Source organism: Notolabrus celidotus, chromosome 10 (assembly GCF_009762535.1).
Source record: "Notolabrus celidotus isolate fNotCel1 chromosome 10, fNotCel1.pri, whole genome shotgun sequence".
Classification (NCBI taxonomy): domain Eukaryota; kingdom Metazoa; phylum Chordata; class Actinopteri; order Labriformes; family Labridae; genus Notolabrus; species Notolabrus celidotus.
Genome location: NC_048281.1, coordinates 30,404,693 through 30,422,419, shown reverse-complemented (window position 1 = coordinate 30,422,419; position 17,727 = coordinate 30,404,693). Strand labels below are relative to the sequence as shown.

The 17,727-nt window shown below is 41.3% G+C and overlaps 1 protein-coding gene across 6 annotated transcripts in view; it reads left to right on the top strand.

Annotated features, from left to right (window-relative positions):
• Positions 1-17,727, top strand: part of sema5ba (sema domain, seven thrombospondin repeats (type 1 and type 1-like), transmembrane domain (TM) and short cytoplasmic domain, (semaphorin) 5Ba) — a 288,051-nt gene that overhangs the window by 264,187 nt on the left and 6,137 nt on the right. For 3 of the 6 annotated variants that reach the window (XM_034694406.1, XM_034694407.1, XM_034694408.1), the window contains 6 exons: positions 221-433; positions 5,085-5,255; positions 9,628-9,702; positions 10,208-10,345; positions 13,234-13,278; positions 15,358-15,563. In XM_034694406.1, coding sequence (XP_034550297.1) covers positions 221-433; positions 5,085-5,255; positions 9,628-9,702; positions 10,208-10,345; positions 13,234-13,278; positions 15,358-15,563 — 848 coding nt within the window. The remainder of the gene's footprint in view (positions 1-220; positions 434-5,084; positions 5,256-9,627; positions 9,703-10,207; positions 10,346-13,233; positions 13,279-15,357; positions 15,564-17,727) is intronic. The other 3 variants (XM_034694409.1, XM_034694410.1, XM_034694411.1) reach the window with 2 other exon arrangements.

The window sequence follows — 17,727 nt, the reverse complement described above, 5'->3', positions numbered from 1 at the left end:
TGAAATGCATGAGAGACACAGATGGAGTTTAAAGGAAGGACACACAGAAACACGCCTGCTGGCAAAGTCATATACGAGCTGTGACTTGCACAGTGATATGCATGCTTTATATCTCTGTAAATCCTTTCAAGTCTCAATTTGTCTGCACTGCATATATTTCTGTGACTTTAACTTAACCTGAACCTGTTTTTTTTTACCCCTCTCTTACTTCTCTCTGCAGCCCTTGTGGAGGAGCTCTTGAAGACACCGGTTGTGAGGGTGGCGGGTGCCAGCTGGGCCTCATGGGAGACCTGGTCTAGCTGCTCGCAGAGCTGTGCCAAAGGTTACCGGACCCGGCGAAGATCCTGTTCTGGACCAGAAGGGAAGAGCGCCCCTGTCGCATGCCGTGGCTCACCTGTGGACTATCAGGATTGTAATGTGCAGGCGTGTCCTGGTGAGTAACACACAGAAAAGTAACTCTGCAGGACTGAATTTATACTTTTAGTGAGTTTACTCAGGACTCAGTGTTTCAAGTGTTGTGTTTACATTCTGATTGTTCTTTTAAAATGGGTCAGAATCAGTTAGAGGCATGAAAAATCTAAAAAGTGGGTTCAAAACTCGTTGAAAACCCAGTACAGAAACACATTAATCCTTCCCTTTTATTTCCTGAGTGGAGTTGCACTGGCTACACACCATGTGTATTTATAACTTCACTTTCTGTTGAGTTGTGCCTGATCAGGTGGCTGCAGTTTACTCCAGATTGTGGTGGTGGTGATGTCTTTCATGAGCATTAAATGTCTAGGTATGCTGAAATAAAGGCTCTGGCCTCTGGGAGTGACAGTCTGATGGATCAGCCTGAACACTCCGTTACAGTTTTGGATGATAATGACTCACCGAGGACCCACTTTGACTCATTTGTCGAAAACCATGACGTTAAAATATGAATCCACAAGGAATAGTGCAGTAAAATGTGCACGATTATGTGCCTTATGCTGACAAGATTAAGAAATGTTCTTTTTAAAGCAATGCTATGTAACTATTTAACCTTAAAGGTACAGTGTGTAGAATTGGGAATTTTTAGTGATATTGCTCACCCTTCCTGAAGCTCCTGTGATGCTTGATAAGCATGATCCTCCATTCATCAAGTGTTTCATATCAAAAATGTCTATAAATTCTAATTATTTTGCTCAGAACAACCATCACTTCTTCTTCTTCTTCTTCTTCTTCTTCTTCTTCTTCTTCTTCTTCTTCTTCTTCTTCTTCTTCTTCTTCTTCTTCTTCTTCTTCTTCTTCTTCTTCTTCTTCTTCTTCTTCTTCTTCTTCTTCTTCTTCTTTTTCTTCTTCTTCTTCTTCTTCTTCTACTTCTTCTACTTCTTCTACTTCTTCTACTTCTTCTTCTACTTCTACTTCTTCTTCTATTTCTTCCTCATCTTAAAACCTGAGCATTTTCGGCTAAATAAAGGTTTAACTCTTCAAAGTTAACAAAAACGAAACTATTTTTATATTTAGGTGATCATACACAAATTTAAACATACTTATAAATATTATATTCCATTTCTACCAAGTCTGGTCTGCTAAATGCTGCTAAATTTGACACACTGTACCTTTAAGATAACGCCATTCAAATCATGATGATGTAGCTAACTTGTAGGGAGAATGGTGCCACTTCTCCTTCACATCCTGCACCTCTTCCAACACCATGTTTCAGTTACCCTAACGTTAAAGTCCTCTGTGTGATGTACAGCACGGTTTTCTGGCAGAAAGTCTTAAAGGGAAAAAACCTCCCTTTACAGCTGTTAGCTGGGTATTCTGAGTCCAGCCACCATGGCAGAGGTAAAGAGACCGAAGAGACCTCTGAGCAAGTTAACAAAGATGAGAACAAGAGCTAGTGACCGAGCAAGAGACTGGCCAGAGAGTGATTTACACTCCTAAACTGTAGTGGGGCCAAGTTGTGAAACAAACGTGTGTTTCTGGCACACTCGTATCTGAGAACGGTCGGAACATCTCAAGTTTTCAGAGAACAGAAGTCTCTCCAACACAACTTCAGTACTGGAAGATACAAACACTCAAGAAGAGTGCAGATAAAGTCAGTTATTGGCCCCTTTCTACCTTCTTCAGTATATTATGGGTTCATAAAGCAAAGACGGCCACAGTAAGAGACACAAATGGAGACAGAGTGAGAGAGGGAGGTCAATGGTGGAAGTAAAAGACTGCTGAGTGGATCATTAGCTTCATTAGCTAATGGTTACCAGCAGCTGCAGCAGTGCATGGAGAGTCCTCGGACAAATGAAGTTATCTATTTCGACCTCCTCATCAAACCATAATCAGCTGACCTAGAACTCTGCTGACCACAGACTGCTGCACTGACAGGCTCCACTTATTAAACCAGACCGGGGACAGGCACACGCTCATAACAGCTGGCATCAGAAAGAGCCCTGAACTCCTCTGAAGAGCTCCTCTTACATATTCATGACTGCTACCTTATGAATTAATGATTTATGATTAAATGGTGCAGAGCTGATCAAATTCCTGTCGTGTATTCAACTGACAGTTATTGTTAGATACATGAAATTCTTACGGGTGGACTTAGAAACCAACACGTGTAACCCAAGGAGGCCCGGGAGAGGCGGCCTTGGCTACCTCCCACTGGAGGGTAACCAATCACAGAGTTTTTATCTATGAGTGTCACGGGTGCAGCTGGTCTCACTGCGCCTGTCCTGGGTAGACTTACAGGTGAGAAGGACAAGGCCAGTGACAAAAGAGAGAATGAGAGTGAAATAGTAATTAACGATGAGATTAGAGAGGAGGATGGAGGCAGGATAGATTACAGAGGAGATTGAAATCAATTGTGTAGTTGTAGAGTGTGCACACAAGGGAAGTAGGGAGTGTGTCTCTGAGTGAAAGCAGACATTGAATCGGTCATTTATAAGTTGCATTGTAGGAGACCTAAAAACCCTCCTTTCAACAAAGTTTGTGATCTCAAACTTCACTTCTTAGAGTGACTTTTAATAACCCTGTCTCTTCAAAAACAAACAAAAAGCAAGTTGACTTTAAAGCCTGAAATCAGTGAACAACATCACAAAGCTGTTTGTAGGTCTTTGCAGCTGCAGCTGAAACCCTAATAAAGCCTGACACAAGTCAACTTGTTAGTCTCCATCTGCGAAATACAAGTCAGTGGCATGTCTTCAGGTCTGACCTTAAAAAAATATTTAAACCTTAGCTGGTTAGGGCGCCGTTGGCCTAGCGGTCTAAGCGTGCATCCCATATGCAGAGGATATAGTCCTCATCGCAGCGGTTGTGGGTTTGAGTCCTAGTCTCGACCATTTTCTGCATGTCCTCCCCCGCTCTTTACTCCCTGCATTTCCTGTCTCTCTTCAGCTGTACTGCCCATTAAAGGTGAAAATGCCCAAAAATATAACTTAAAAAAACATGAGCTAGTCAATGCAAGACAAGGCAAAGTCAGAATAAATCAGGTCATTTAAAAGAAGTCAAGTTTTAAGTGTACTTATTGTAAGTAAGGAAGTATTGCCTCAAGTCTTTAAGTCTCAGTTCTTGTTCAGGGACATGACATGCTTCAAGTCAATCCAAATTAATACAAGTCAATGTGAGAAAAAGTCCAAGTCAGTCCAAAGTTATATGAAAAATTTAAGTTTGCATCTTAGATACTTCTGGTCTAAATTCTGTCCTAGTAAAGCACAAGTCAAATCTCATGTCAGTCAAAGTGAAACCTCAGTTCCAACCAAACAAAGTGCAGTCAATGTGACTCAAGTCAGGTCTTGGTTTCGATTCAACAAGTCAAGTCTCAAGTCAGTCAGGATGGCAATGAAGTCGTTCTTGAGATCTAACTTGAGGATCCAATTCTTGACAAGTTCATGTCCAACCTCAAGAAAGTCTGACTTAAGTCTTATGTCTATCATATTTATGCTTTAATCAATATAATACAAATAACAACTCTGTCTGTATCAAGTTTCACGTTAGTGCAAACCAAGGGCAAGTCCAAAGTAAAGTCTCTTGAGTTTACTCAAAAGTCAGTTAGGTAAACCAATACTTAAGTCCCAGGTCTTTAAAAGTCAAAGGTCTCAAACACTGCAAGTCTTATTTTCATCAGAGCAGAGTGAAAGTCAAGTCTCATGCCAATTAGAATGAAGCTTTTTTTATTCAAACCAAATGGAGTATGAATAATTGTTGGGCAAGTTCACGTCAAGTCTTTGGAGTTTCAGTGAGTAGATTCTAAAGTCAGTCAAGACGTCAACTCAGAGAATCAACATAAGAGGACAGGTTTATTCTCAGGCCTGTCAAAACCAGTATTAGTTCATTTAAATGAGTTGAGATCAAATTCAAAGTCATTCAGGTCGAGTTTCAAATTCATATAACTAGTCCACAAACTCACAGCTTTTTGAAAGGTTTATTAAGTTATGCAAATCCCGGTCAGAATTTGTGTAGCTCTTCCAAATAATTTGGTTCAATTAAATTTTTTTCAGTGGATGGATGCCAAATATTTTAACCTTTGTACATCCCACTTCTCAACAGTAATGAACTCAACCAGTCAGCCTCACGAGAGGACAGGCAGAGGGTGAAAGAGTCTTTAAAACAGTGTGTCAGTCAGCTAGCTAGTTGTTCAGTAATTCAGCCAGTCAGACACTCAGCCAGTCAACCATGTAAACAGCCAGTTAGTCGAAGACTCAGTGAAGCGGGGCGGTGAGACCTAGTCAGAGTAAAGTGGGTCACAGCCTGCCTCCCTCCGTGTCGCACTAATCCACTCAGCTAATGGAGTTTTCTGTTGGGCTGTGACGTTACCTGGCAACTACGCCCCTCTTCGTCAGTCAGACGGAAATCAGCCAGTCAACAAGCCAGTCAATTAGTCGGTCACGGGCTCATAATTAGATCAGATGGAACATTAACAGTCCCCATGGGAAGTCAAAGTCAATACAACGGTACAAAGGACATGAAGATACAAAGACGAGGACTCTTGTAGGAGACCAGCTGTGCAAATCTGAGACCGAGTCCTTTGATTCATCAGATATTTAAATATAAAGGCTTCATCTGTTTTTATTGTTCTGGTATTTCATAGTTTGTTAATATGTACATGTGTGTGTGTATTCCAGTGAATGGTGCATGGGGCTGCTGGTCATCCTGGTCTCAGTGCTCGGTGGATTGCGGCGGCGGTCACTACCAGCGCACACGCACCTGCAACAGCCCCGCCCCTTCCATTGGTGGAGACATCTGCATAGGACTACACACTGAAGAGGCCCTGTGTAACACACACACCTGCGATGGTAAGGTCACACATAAATTTAAAAAATCTAACTCTGTCATGCCACCGCTGCCTGGGGTGCTTTCATCACACCTTCAGGCAGGCAATCATCTCCCACAGCATTTCACTTCTGTGTCGTCCCCTCGGCTAAATTGCTTCTTTCATCTTTTCCTAATGACTAAACCAGGTCTAAGATATCTCAAAAATAAACAGTCACGATGAGCAAACAACCTCATCCTCCCACCGTGTCGGTCCCTGCTGTGCTGCTGGAGTTCTAAGCGCTATGGCAACCTCTCCTGGATAAGTTTTAAAACAGACCCACTTTACGTATTTTGCTGTTTTGACATCCTACATCATCTTTTTAAAGTTTTGAATGCTTGTGTGCTTGAGTGCATGTATGACTCAGATGTTAAATGCATGAAAATAACTAACAGTATGAAGTGTATGTCAAAATTTCTGGCCAATATATGGTATGTTTAAAGTGCAAAGTGTAGTAACATGTAACAATCAATAGACCCCAATTACAGAAGAACATCTTTTCTCACCCTCCTCATTGCTCCAGGTTTCAGGACGTGTTTACCTGCTAATATTGCGTCTTACAAGTTCATTGTGGTCATGGATCTTTGTAAAGGATTAAAAGATAGGAGCGCCACCACGGCCTGGTGGTTAAACTTGTGCGCTCCATGTGTGGAGGCCCGGTTTCTATTCCAACCTGTATCCCTTTGCACCATATCGTTCCCCACTCTCTCTCTCCCAGTGTCCTACTCTGTCCACTGTCCTAACCTCTCTGGGTGAAGCCATAAAAAATTAACCAAAAAAGAAATAAAAGATGAGATTTTCTGCTTCCTCCAAACTTAGTGCTGAAGTGTAAGGAATTCTGCTTTTGTGCTCCTGGAAGCACAAAAAAATTACTTCAAATATCAGAAATGGATATCCTTCCAGAACTGGTGCTCCAATAACTCCTGATGGGACGGACTGATTTTGCAAATTTGTTGTAAGTTTGTGATGTGCCAAAATTATTGCTTTTGCAGCAAGATATTGTTCCCAGTGTAAATATAATCGGCTGTAGTATACTTTTATTTGTCTATTTACTTTAACAGCATTGTTCTCGACCTTTGACCTTTGGCTAAATCAATATGGGCACTGTTGAATATGAAAAGTCTTCTTTTGTGTGTGGGACAACCCGGAAAACACTGCCAGTTTTTATCAAGTGGCAACCTTTGATCTTAAAATATGTGGAAGTGCTAAAACCTGCATTTCTTGAGGCTTGCTCTGGAAGCCCTGGAGGCCACTACACACCCATGCAGAAAAGCCCATCTATAAAGCAAAAATAAATGTGTTTACAGCCTGGTTCAAAAAATGATTCTAGCCTGAATAGCAAGTTTCTCTATCAGCTGTACTGGGGCCTTTTTTTTTTTAGAACTCAGTAGCAGTGTTGCCAACTTAGCTACTTTGTCACTATTTTTAGTGACTTTTCAGACCCCTCTAGTGACTCTTTTGTCAAAAAAGCGACTAGCTACAAATCTAGCAACTTTCTCTGGTGTTATTTGAGACTTTTGGAGACTCACTATCACCTCTCTCTCTTACTCCCCTCTATCTGTCTTTCCAGACCCAACTCGGTCGAGGCATGATGGCTGTCTAACATGAGTCTGGTTCTGCCTGAGGTTTCTGCCTGTTAAAAGGAAGTTTTTCCTCACCACTGTAACTAGCTAAATACTGCGATGTGCAATGCTCATGATGGATTAAGGTGGGGTCAGACTGAGTCTTACCCTGTCTTGAAGTTGGGTCTCTGTTCATAATTTGACATAGAGTGGTCTAGACCTCCTATGTTTGTAAAAGCGTCTTGAGATAACGTTTGTTGTGATTTGGTGCTATACAAAGAAAGATTGATTGATTGATTGATTGATCTGAAATGAAAGCATGTATCGTTCTAAATGAGCAGCGGGTTCTCCCAAAGCACTCACAGACGGCTCAATCTGAGTCACGCAGCAGACCCTCGCAGCTGCAGTCAGAGCAAAAGATGTTAACCCGACCCATTTAGATTGTTAATGTAGATTTTATACAATGAATATTTTGAAAATGATATTGTTGAAAAAATTAATGTTTAATTTAATGTTTTAATTAGATTAAATTAGATTTTGTTATCTTTTAATTAGATTTTTTTTAGGCTCTTAAGTATAGTTATAAACATATTTAGGGTGTGTTTTAACCTCTTTTTGTCTCTCCCTGGACGTCACACATCTCTCCTGCAGCGTCTATTACAATTCATCCATCCATCCATCCATCCATTATCTTGACCGCTTATCCCGTTAGGGGTCACGGGGGGCTGGAGCCTATCCCAGCTGGCTTCGGGCGGAAGGCAGGGTACACCCTGGACAGGTCACCAACCTATCACAGGGCTAACATAGAGAGACAGACAACCATTCATGCACACACTTACACCTACGGGCAATTTAGAGTGATCAATCAACCTTAGCATGTTTTTGGATTGTGGGAGGAAGCCGGAGTACCCGGAGAGAACCCACGCATGCACGGGGAGAACATGCAAACTCCACACAGAAAGGCACCCGCCCGGCTGGGGATTCCAACCAGGAACCTTCTAGCTGTGAGGCAACAGCGCTACCCACTGCACCACCGTGCAGCCCCTATTACAATTCAGATTATGCAAATTAGGCGATGACGTCATTTAGTGACTTCTAGCGACTTTTAGGACAGCCAATAGCTACTTTCCTCACTGAGGAGTTGGCAGCACTGCTCAGTAGTTTTGAAGATATTAAGATTACTAGTTTGGCATCATTAAGGACATGGCTGGATTGACTGACAGGCTGCACACTGCAGCTGGGAGTGAGAAGACTAAAGGCCTGTATCAGGATTTACAATATGGCGTACGCAATCAGTATGCTTCAAAACATCAAAAACCACTGGGTGTTGTTGCAGAGAATTCATCCATGTTTTATAAAGTCTATCTTTTTAATCTGAACTTTTGTCTCAAATGGAAGCAACCTTGTAGAATACTTATCTATCAAGTATCTGTGTAGTACCTGATAGAATCATTTTTAAGATGTATGGCTGTTGACCTTCCTGAACGTAGCTTTTCAACGCTGAAAGCAGCACTCAGAAAAAATTCCTTTCTTAGACTGTGAAAAATCTTAGAGGTAGACTTCATGCACTTGTATTAGAAGTAAGAATAGTACAATAAAAGCAACTTAGGGAATGTTTCACTGTGAATTTCATTAATTTAAAAAAAAAAAAGAAAAGGTCTAGCTTTAAAGTAAGATTAAATACTGCAGTAATTGAAGTGGACATAACAAAAGGAAAACTATGAAAACTTGCCAAACTTGGGCTGAAATGAAATTGGGTGTCCTCATGTTTTTTTTTCTTCCTTTAATTTCGAGTTTAGCCTTGCTCCCCACAAAGTCCTGCACCATGTGATGATGAGATGTGAGATGTGTAACAACGCCCCCCATGGCCTCCCCCTTCTATTTTCATTTTGCAACCACAAGGACGTTGAAATATTCATGAGAGATCTGCGGGCTAATTCAAGGGGGAAAAATGTCCATAATCAGAACTCTCACAGGGTCTCAGCCTGATGCTGCTTCTAGAGTTTAATATCAAACTGCCTCTAACATTTTGTCACAACATTGTAGTTTTGGTTATTAAATTTCCTGGGGAACAAATAATGTGTTCATGCATGTGTATCAAAGTGTTGGTCCATGTGTACAGAAGAACCTTGTAGTGCAGATGATTCCTGCCTGAATTAAATAGTTGTTTCCTCTTTCCCTGATATGCCTTTCATTTCGAATCAGCCCAGCTGTCACTCACAGAGAGGGTAGCGCTTACAGTCAGCCTCCCTGGTAATTACAGACAAAGGAAGGTAAATGGCTTTTTGTCTTTTTTTCTCTCTTTGTGGAGATGCTAATCCGCCTCCTTTATCAGGTTAATGTTTTCCTGTTTGACGTGGACCAACACACCTGTGCCAATCGACTGTCAGCTAACAACCTTTCCAGCCCCAATCCATCTCCTCATCCGCTTCTTTATTGACCAGTTCAACATCAGCCATCTTTCTGGTCCTCCTGGTGCCGCCATCATCGTCTATGTATGCGTAATTAGAGGAAAGCTGTCTGTCAGTCACGGGGATATTTGATGCCCCTGTCCCAGGTCATTTGATTAAAGTCTCCAGCAGTAATAGAGGACAGCAGGAAGGACTGTCAGGACTGAATACTAACAAGGAGGCTCGGGCCTAATGGCGTTTCCTCTGACTCAACAGTACAATCACGCAGGTTGTCTGGATGACAAAAATAAATGGGAATAAATGAAGCAATTAAAGCGGACTGTGGTGATGCACGGTTATTGAACACGTTTGAGGTGGTTGGTGTGTTTTTGTGTGTGTCTAGATGGTTGTGTGGCAAGAAGGGAGCAGATGGCTGGGACTGAGCAGCCTGTCGGTGAGCACCAGACTGATAGGAAAGGTAAAAAAGAGGCTTGTCCTCTGCCTCTACTCAAGCCTCCTCTGCCAAAACTGCACACTTGAGAGCACCCTGAATAACAATCCAGCTTTTTCATCAGCCTTTCAATGCAGTAGCCTGTGCTCCCTCCACTCCGGTGTTTTTAAATACAGGGTGCAAGAGTGGAGCAAGTGCATGGTTCAAAGGGAGTCGCTGAGAGTTGGGAGTTTTCTCTTTCCTCTTGGGTAGAAGTCTTTGTTTACTGCTCGGTCGCCTGCTGCGGGGAAACGGTACTAAAGCTTGGCTCAGGAGACAAACATCTCCGCAATGCACTAAACAAACTCTCCATGGGTTTACTCTCCCAATCCTGTTTACATCACAAACACTTTTTTGGGTGAGTTTGGCTGAAGGTTATTGGCCGCGGGTGGTGACAGCTTGGGTGGGCGCGTTTGGTTTCCAGGCCGTCTGAGTTTGATGTGGACTTGTGTTTGTCTAGGTTTCTATTGATTGCTCTTTCTTCTGTGTTTAGGTGGCTGGATGGCCTGGTCGCTGTGGTCAGCCTGTGATGATTCAGGCTTACAGATGAGGAGCCGGGTGTGTGGTGCTCAGGGAAGCGTCCCCTGTGTGGGGAACAGCACTCAGAAGAGAGACTGCAATGAAATACCTGGTGAGTCAGTCTGCTTTGGGGTAAACACAACAGCAGCTGCATCTTTTAAAGGGAACAGGTCAAGGCCGGGTGATCGAAGGTTCCTCAGCTGTGATGGGCTTTTGCCAGAAACTTTCGGAGGCAACCTGTCTCCTTTGCAGTGATAAATATCCCCAAATACAGTGCATGATTCTGCTGGTTTATCATGCATTTGAGTGGCCTTCATAAAACAACAATTATCTTGCAGTCTTTCTTTCGTTTGAGTGGGAAGCTGAGAACATGATACTCCAGATGTTCTAGTGGTTTGAACTTGTTCGCTTTTTAGATTTTGATTACAGATTATTTTGTCCTACAAGGAAAATAAAAAAAAGATCACAGCTGAATATTAGTTAAAAATAGAAGGAGGTGGTTGCTGGCTTTATTGTTTGATCAAATACTACAACAGAAATCTGCAGCTTTAATGAAAACTGAGGAAAATAACCCATCACCCAGATCTACATTTAACAACTCGGCTAACTCACACTTATTTAGCACTAACTTTTTTTTTCCCCAACATTGTTTTTAATGATTTTCAACAACTTTATACATGTATACACACACACACATTATATACATACACATGTACCCACATACACAAACAAATACATAAAATAAAAGATAACTATGAATAAGTACAAGTACATAATAAAAATTATAATGTATAAAATAGAAAAAAAACAGAGTAAATGAATAAGAAGAAGGAAAACAGTTCTTGTACTATGTCAGTAGTTAGAGTTGGGGAGTGTTGAAAGTGATATATCTCAGTCTAGTATTGAGCATTTGACATTAAAGGTGACATATTATGCTCTTTGTCATCAAAATATATTGGTCTAAGAGGTCCCCAAAACATGTCTTTAAGGTTTATTGCTCAAAAAAAGACTTTGAAGTCAGATTCTGGTCTGCCTGTAAACCCCTCTTTTTCAGCCCTGCTCAGAACAGGCTGTTTTCTGTGTCTGTGCCTTTAAATGAAAATGTTGAGAATGTCTAATGTTTACATGTTAGCTGAATATACACGGCTGCTCACAGACCCACGTTACTTCAACCCTCTGAATCTGATCCTGACGGAGAGGCGCCTGCAGCAGGACCTTTCTGAACCATTGGTCACAGATTTAGTGTTTCTTGTTGTTTTATTTGTCAGTATGTCGACGTGTGTCTTGGTACACAGCTACGAACATGTAGCTATGTGGCTATGCTAACTAGTGCTAGCACTATTCCATGAAAAATAAAAATCATCCACTAGATCTTCAAATCTGCAGACGTGGGGAGTAAAACCGACCTTTGTGTTTATTAAGACAGCCTACAACTAGCATGCCTCCCTCCTAAGCTCCTTGTTAGCACACATGTGTGCAGGGATTGAAAAACGAAGGAGGGGTTGAGTTGTATTTTATACAGTCTACGGGCTGAACAAGCTCCGAGCTCTGACTCCGTTACAGACCGGATGGTGTTGTGACGTATGAATAACACTGAAAACTAAAACGGCTCGTTTCAGCACACATTTACAGAAAGGTGGAGAAATCAGAACAGGGGCAGAATGGATTTTTTTCATTTTCGGGGGGTTTGTAGACATGCCAGGGACACATATTTCAGGTGGAGAACCATTACAAAGTCGATTTTGCATGATATGTCACCTTTAACATGGGTATCTCAGAGGGCCATCTATTCATCCCCGGGTTCCTCGATCAGGTGTGATAACTATAGCCAGTTTCAGAAAGATCTGTTGTCTCTTTCCAATGTTATAATTTGCAGGGTATAAACAGAGTAAAAAAAGTTTAGCATCCAAAGGAATTTGTATCTTCAATATGTCTTGGATACATCTCCTCACAGCATTTAGCACTAACTTTTTCACCACTGTGTCATCAGCATGAGGGTTGATGAGTTATGGGGGGATCTTGAGGTTCACCCCACAATCCTTCAGTCCTCCGTCAGGCCGACACTCAGCTTTTGATTTTGAGACACGATCGTCTGTCACCCTCTAATGTGTGCAAAACATGGTCACGGTCCTTTAGTACCATCAGTCACCATCCAAGCATCCACAATCATACTGTTTGTATGTAGCCTACATTCTCTTCCTGCACTGATGTCATCTGCTTGTGCTAATTAACCATAATTAAGTCCATGAGAATCCAACAAGTTAGCGGTTGACCCTGTTAGCCTCAGAGTACCTTATTATGCCGATGACGATCTCAAAAAGTTTCTCCCAAAATGATCTTTCATGGCCTGCCAGCGTTTCCCTCTCCTCGCTCAGAATGTCTAATGAGTTCAGACCAAGCCTATTAATATTAATGGGTTGTCACAACACCAAATCACATCTGATTTTATTGCAAATTTCAATGAGGCGATGGATGGATTTGTTAAGGTCACTTGCAGAGGGGGAGGTGTCTGTGAGGGAGCTAAAAAAAATGGGTGAAAAAATTAATCAGGAGATGTAGCACCGAAATTAAATCTGCTCACACGAACACCTTCCTGCAACCTTTTTTTCCCTTCTGCTATCTGTGGGGGGCAGGACACGTTGGAGCTGTAAATTATTGTAAAGTGTCTCAGGCAGCGACTGGGGAGGTTTAATCTCCCAGAGCAGAACTGTTTTCTCACTCAACAGTCCATTTCTCTAGAAGAAAGTTTAAGAATTCACTGATGCAGAAAAACTCTCCATGGACCGTTTATGCAATATATTCAATGACATTTCAATTTCTCATTCACTGTTTTTGTTTCTGCATGTTTCAACTCCCCCCGATGTTACAGTCGAAGGTTGTCGTGTTTTGAAGGCTGTCTCTCCAGGGACAGTGTATGTGTGTGTGTGTGTGTGTGTGTGCATGTGTGTGTGTAATGCATGCATGTGTTTGTCTGACCCTGTGTTCCTCTCCTCTCTGCAGTCATTCTCCCTGCATCTGGTTTTGATAAGGACCAACACTGTGGAGGTAAGTGGATAAACAGCTGCCTCCACTCGGTGTCTGTGTGCATGTCGAGGTTCGCCCCTGATTGTTTCTACAGATGTCTGTCTGTGTTGTGTGTTCTCATACATTATGTGTACATTTTCATGGAATTATTTATTGAGTCTGTGCAAAAAAACTAGCATCAATCAGGAGGAGGAAGGGAACATTCAGGACAGTAATTGTGCTTCATATGTGGTATGCAATGGCGAACCCACCCAGAAACTGAAGATGTTTTAAAAGCCTCAAAATCACTGAGAAGAAGCACTGGCCTACATGCACATCCCTGGCCTTAAGAAGAAAGCCCTCAAAGATGAACAGTGTAGGATAGATAAAACAAAAAGTAAAGAATGTTTGTGTTATTTTCTGATATCCTAACTGTAGTTTAACAGTAGGTTAAAAATTATTTATAATGATAAATGTCTTTAGATGATAGTGAGTGATGAGTTGTATATATTGTGTAATAAAACGTCTTAATTGTTGCTTTTATGTGCAAATTTCCAATATTGAGTGTGTCTGCCATATTGCAAAAAACAATCAAAACACACCTGAGGGAACCACACATATTAACAGAACTTCAAGCCTAGCAGGCCAGATTACATGCAGCACAACTGGAATGTGTTTCATGTCCGTCTCACACGCCTAAAATCTAGAGAATTGAAGGCTTGTCTTTATTTTCTGCAACCCTCTTGCAGATCTCAGACGAGATAGACAGACAAATGCTAAGTTGAGGGCTGTATACGCTCTGTATCAGCTATATTTATGTTCCAGGCATGACAAATATCATATGGCAACTCTTCCAGAGTGCTTTTCAAAGCAAAAGCCAGATCTGATCTTTCTGCAGAGAGACTCCCCTCGTTTTCACACAATGCTTTTATTCTGAAATTGTGTCCAGAATGTTTTTTTAGTAAATGAAGTCACTTGCAAAGCACTTTATCTGAGTCTCTGCTGAACTTTCAATGGAACAAGTTGTCGAATCACATGAATTGCAGGTATTAAGTTACATCAGGTTACAGGAAATATTTCCTCCTGTGCGATCTCCCTCTCTCTGCTCAGCTGGTATGTGTTTGTGTCTTTGCACACTGCTATGATGTTTCATACTTAAATCAGGGTCCTGTTTTTACTGCAAATGAGATAATTTTCTAAAAGCCCTGAAACCACTCCCATAAAGGTATTGCAGCAGTTTATGAAGTGAGGGATGAAAATGATTCTTAATTATCATTATCGGCAAAATCAACCCCGAAATGGAGTTATTGTCAAAATCGTGCACCCCTAGGTGGCAGATACCCAATCAAAGCACATTTCTTGCCTGGTTTTATTACATTAGAAGAAAAACAATGTTAACGTCATGTCTTTCACAACCTGGCATTTCATACACTCAGTTCAGTCACACACACTTGGTTCAGAGAATTGAGCATTTATAATAAAAATAAGTGGCTTTTTGAGAGGGAGAAAACCCAAGAAGCAAAAGTGCTCCACTCTGAAAACTAATCCCCCCTCAAACACATTTGGGAACATTAAATCTAAGCTACACCAACCGAATGGAAAGTTTAGGTTGGGATGAGGTTTTACTGGTGGATGAAACAGAATCAGGATTTAAACATCAACAAAGTAATGTTGATGAATAATAGATAATACTGGCCCATTTATACTCCTGTATCAATAACTTTGGGTTTCAGACAGAGTCTTTAAAGTTAGGAAGACTTTTATGGAGCTGAAACTGGAGGTAAGAATTTAGGACAACCCAGATTTAAATGTCTGAAATGAAAAAGTTATCTTTTAAAAGAAATGTTGAGATTAATTGTTCTGAAACTTTCCTTTACAGACGGCTTCTAGTGTATGTCATGCAAAAAATAAGAATTGGAGGTGTTGGGAGAGAGGCAGTTAAAGTCAGGGGTTCATAAAATGCCTTTGTACTCTTCAAAATCTATGGTAACCTTCAGGAATTGAGTTGTGGTTAATTCGGGATAAATAATAAGCCAGGGGTGTGAGGATACAGATTATTTTTAATTTGAAGTGATCCATGAGTGAGCCTTTTAACTCTCCCTCTACCCTCCTCTTTTCCAGCATTCACCTCCATCCACCTAATTGCCACTGGCGTTTCCTGTTTCCTCGGGGCGGGGCTGCTGTCCTTCCTGATCTACGTCTACTGTCAGCGTTTCCATAAGCCTTCGCAGGAGTCTGCCATCATTCATCCCACCACTCCGAACCACCTCAACTACAAGGGCAACACTACGCCAAAGAATGAGAAGTACACGCCCATGGAGTTCAAGGTACGTGATCAGAGAAGTGCTTTTGTAGAAGTGTTTAAATATCATAGAGATGAAAGTGATACGAATCGAAGCATAAGTACGGTTGGCCTGGTTCTACATAAATTCACAGACACGAACAATGTAAATGTGGAGGATTCAAGGGTAATGTATGTGATTCATGTTTTATTTAGAGCATTATTCATGCATTTATCTAAAAAAGAGCAGCAGCCAAAGAGATGAATTACTGTTCATTTTTATTCCTCCTTCCTGTGATACAGAACCTGTATGCTTTAAGCCCTCCTACCTCCCGGAAACCAAGTTCTTATTAATGGGCCCCATTAACTTTCTAAGGCATTAGTCAGCCCTCGACCTCCCACAGCTATCGGTCTACTGTGCATTCACATTTACAGCCAGTCGAGAAACTACTTCCACCTGAGAGTTATGGTGCACTTTTGTATGCTTTTCTTTTGTCTTGCACACCGAGCAATCATTGATACTCTCAAAGATATTATAACGCCGCCTCTGACACGTGTTTGGAGTGTTTTATGTCCACACCAATCTATCAGAAAGAACTCAGCTGTTAAGACAGAAAGGGAAACTCATACAAAGCTCACTGAAATAGCATAAAGCTATAATATCATGTGCTAGTTATTGATGCATTCTGCACTGATATGAGTGACGTTTGAAGGCGTACACAATAACAGTAAACAAGACATTTAAACATACAAATATAGATAGCTATAGGATGAGGTACTACTGGAGGTAGTGCTAGCCAAATAATTAACATTGGCAGCAGTGTTCATTTAGTTAACGAAATTATGACGATAAATGTTCGTCAACGACTCATTTTTTCACGACGAAAATGAGACTATGACGAGCTAAAGTGCATCACTGATAATAAAAACTCTGACGAACATATGTTTTGATTTTGTTGACGAGATGAAAACATTAGTGGCCGACCGTCAGACATTCAAAATCCATGTTTCCTCGCTGTGCGTCTAATCTTAAGAAATAAAAGTGATGCATTCCTGTGACAGAGTTATTACCTGAGGGGCTCAGTGTTAGCTTGGTCTCTACCTGCAGCAGGTGTGCTTTATGAACCAGCTCTCCCGCCTCCATGCATGTCTTATCTTCATTGATGATTTTTACCCCCCGGTGTGCGTTAGTGACAAAGACACAACCGGGGGACGTCTTTTTAATATTTGATGTTGTTGTTTTTGCCACCATTATCGTAAAAAGCTCCCGTCTTCAGCTTGATTTAATCCAATTTGGTGATAAGTCAGACACATTTTGTAAGTTTTGATCAGCTCCTTGTTGAAAGATGCAGATGCATTTCAGAGTGCTGTGAACTGACTCTGTCCAGTGCGCCTGTCACTGCAGGTGCATTCAAGGACTGTCGTAAATGTGCAGTACAGTCCTTTCATGACATTTTTTTGTTAGTCAAGAGAATCAAAATACAGTCACAGTGGTCACCATCAAGAATGTGTTCTTTTGACATTTTAGCAGGGACAGGCTGAATTATTTAACTTAAAATATTACACAAGCAAAAGTGTTAAAGGAGTGTTGAGGATTTTAACACTTGGTATAAGCCTGATACCAATATCTGATCGACTACATGAATTATTTAAAGAGTGAAGATGTTTTGAGTTTCCTCCGACTAAAACTAGACTGAAACTATAAAGGGCTGAAGAGACTAAAAGGTGACTAAAACTAACAGGCATTTCCATCTAAAGACTAAGACTAAATCTAAAATAGCCGCCAAAATGAACACTGCTTGGCAGACTTCTGTTTAAATCATTGCAGCAGAAGTTTAAATAAGTGCTGCTCTATTCTTTGCTAATTTTTTTGTAAAATCCTGTCTCATAGTTTGGGGAACTGCTGAGCAGTTTTGCAACTGTTGAGCCTCCACTATAGATGTAATATATTTATCCCAGTGTATTTTGACTTCATACTCAGACTGATTGAGGCCCTCGTCCGATCAATCCATCTTAACCTTCCTGTCAACCTAACTCTATCTCAGATCCAAGAGCATGACAGGAACACGTGTCAAACCACATTGACCACGCTCTGCGTTCCTGATCGTGTCAGCCTCCCGACACTTGTCATGCTTGTTGTTATTGTTGTTGCTGGCGGACATGGTGCTGACAGCCAACGCGGTGCTGAGACCCTGAACTCGTTAGCTTTA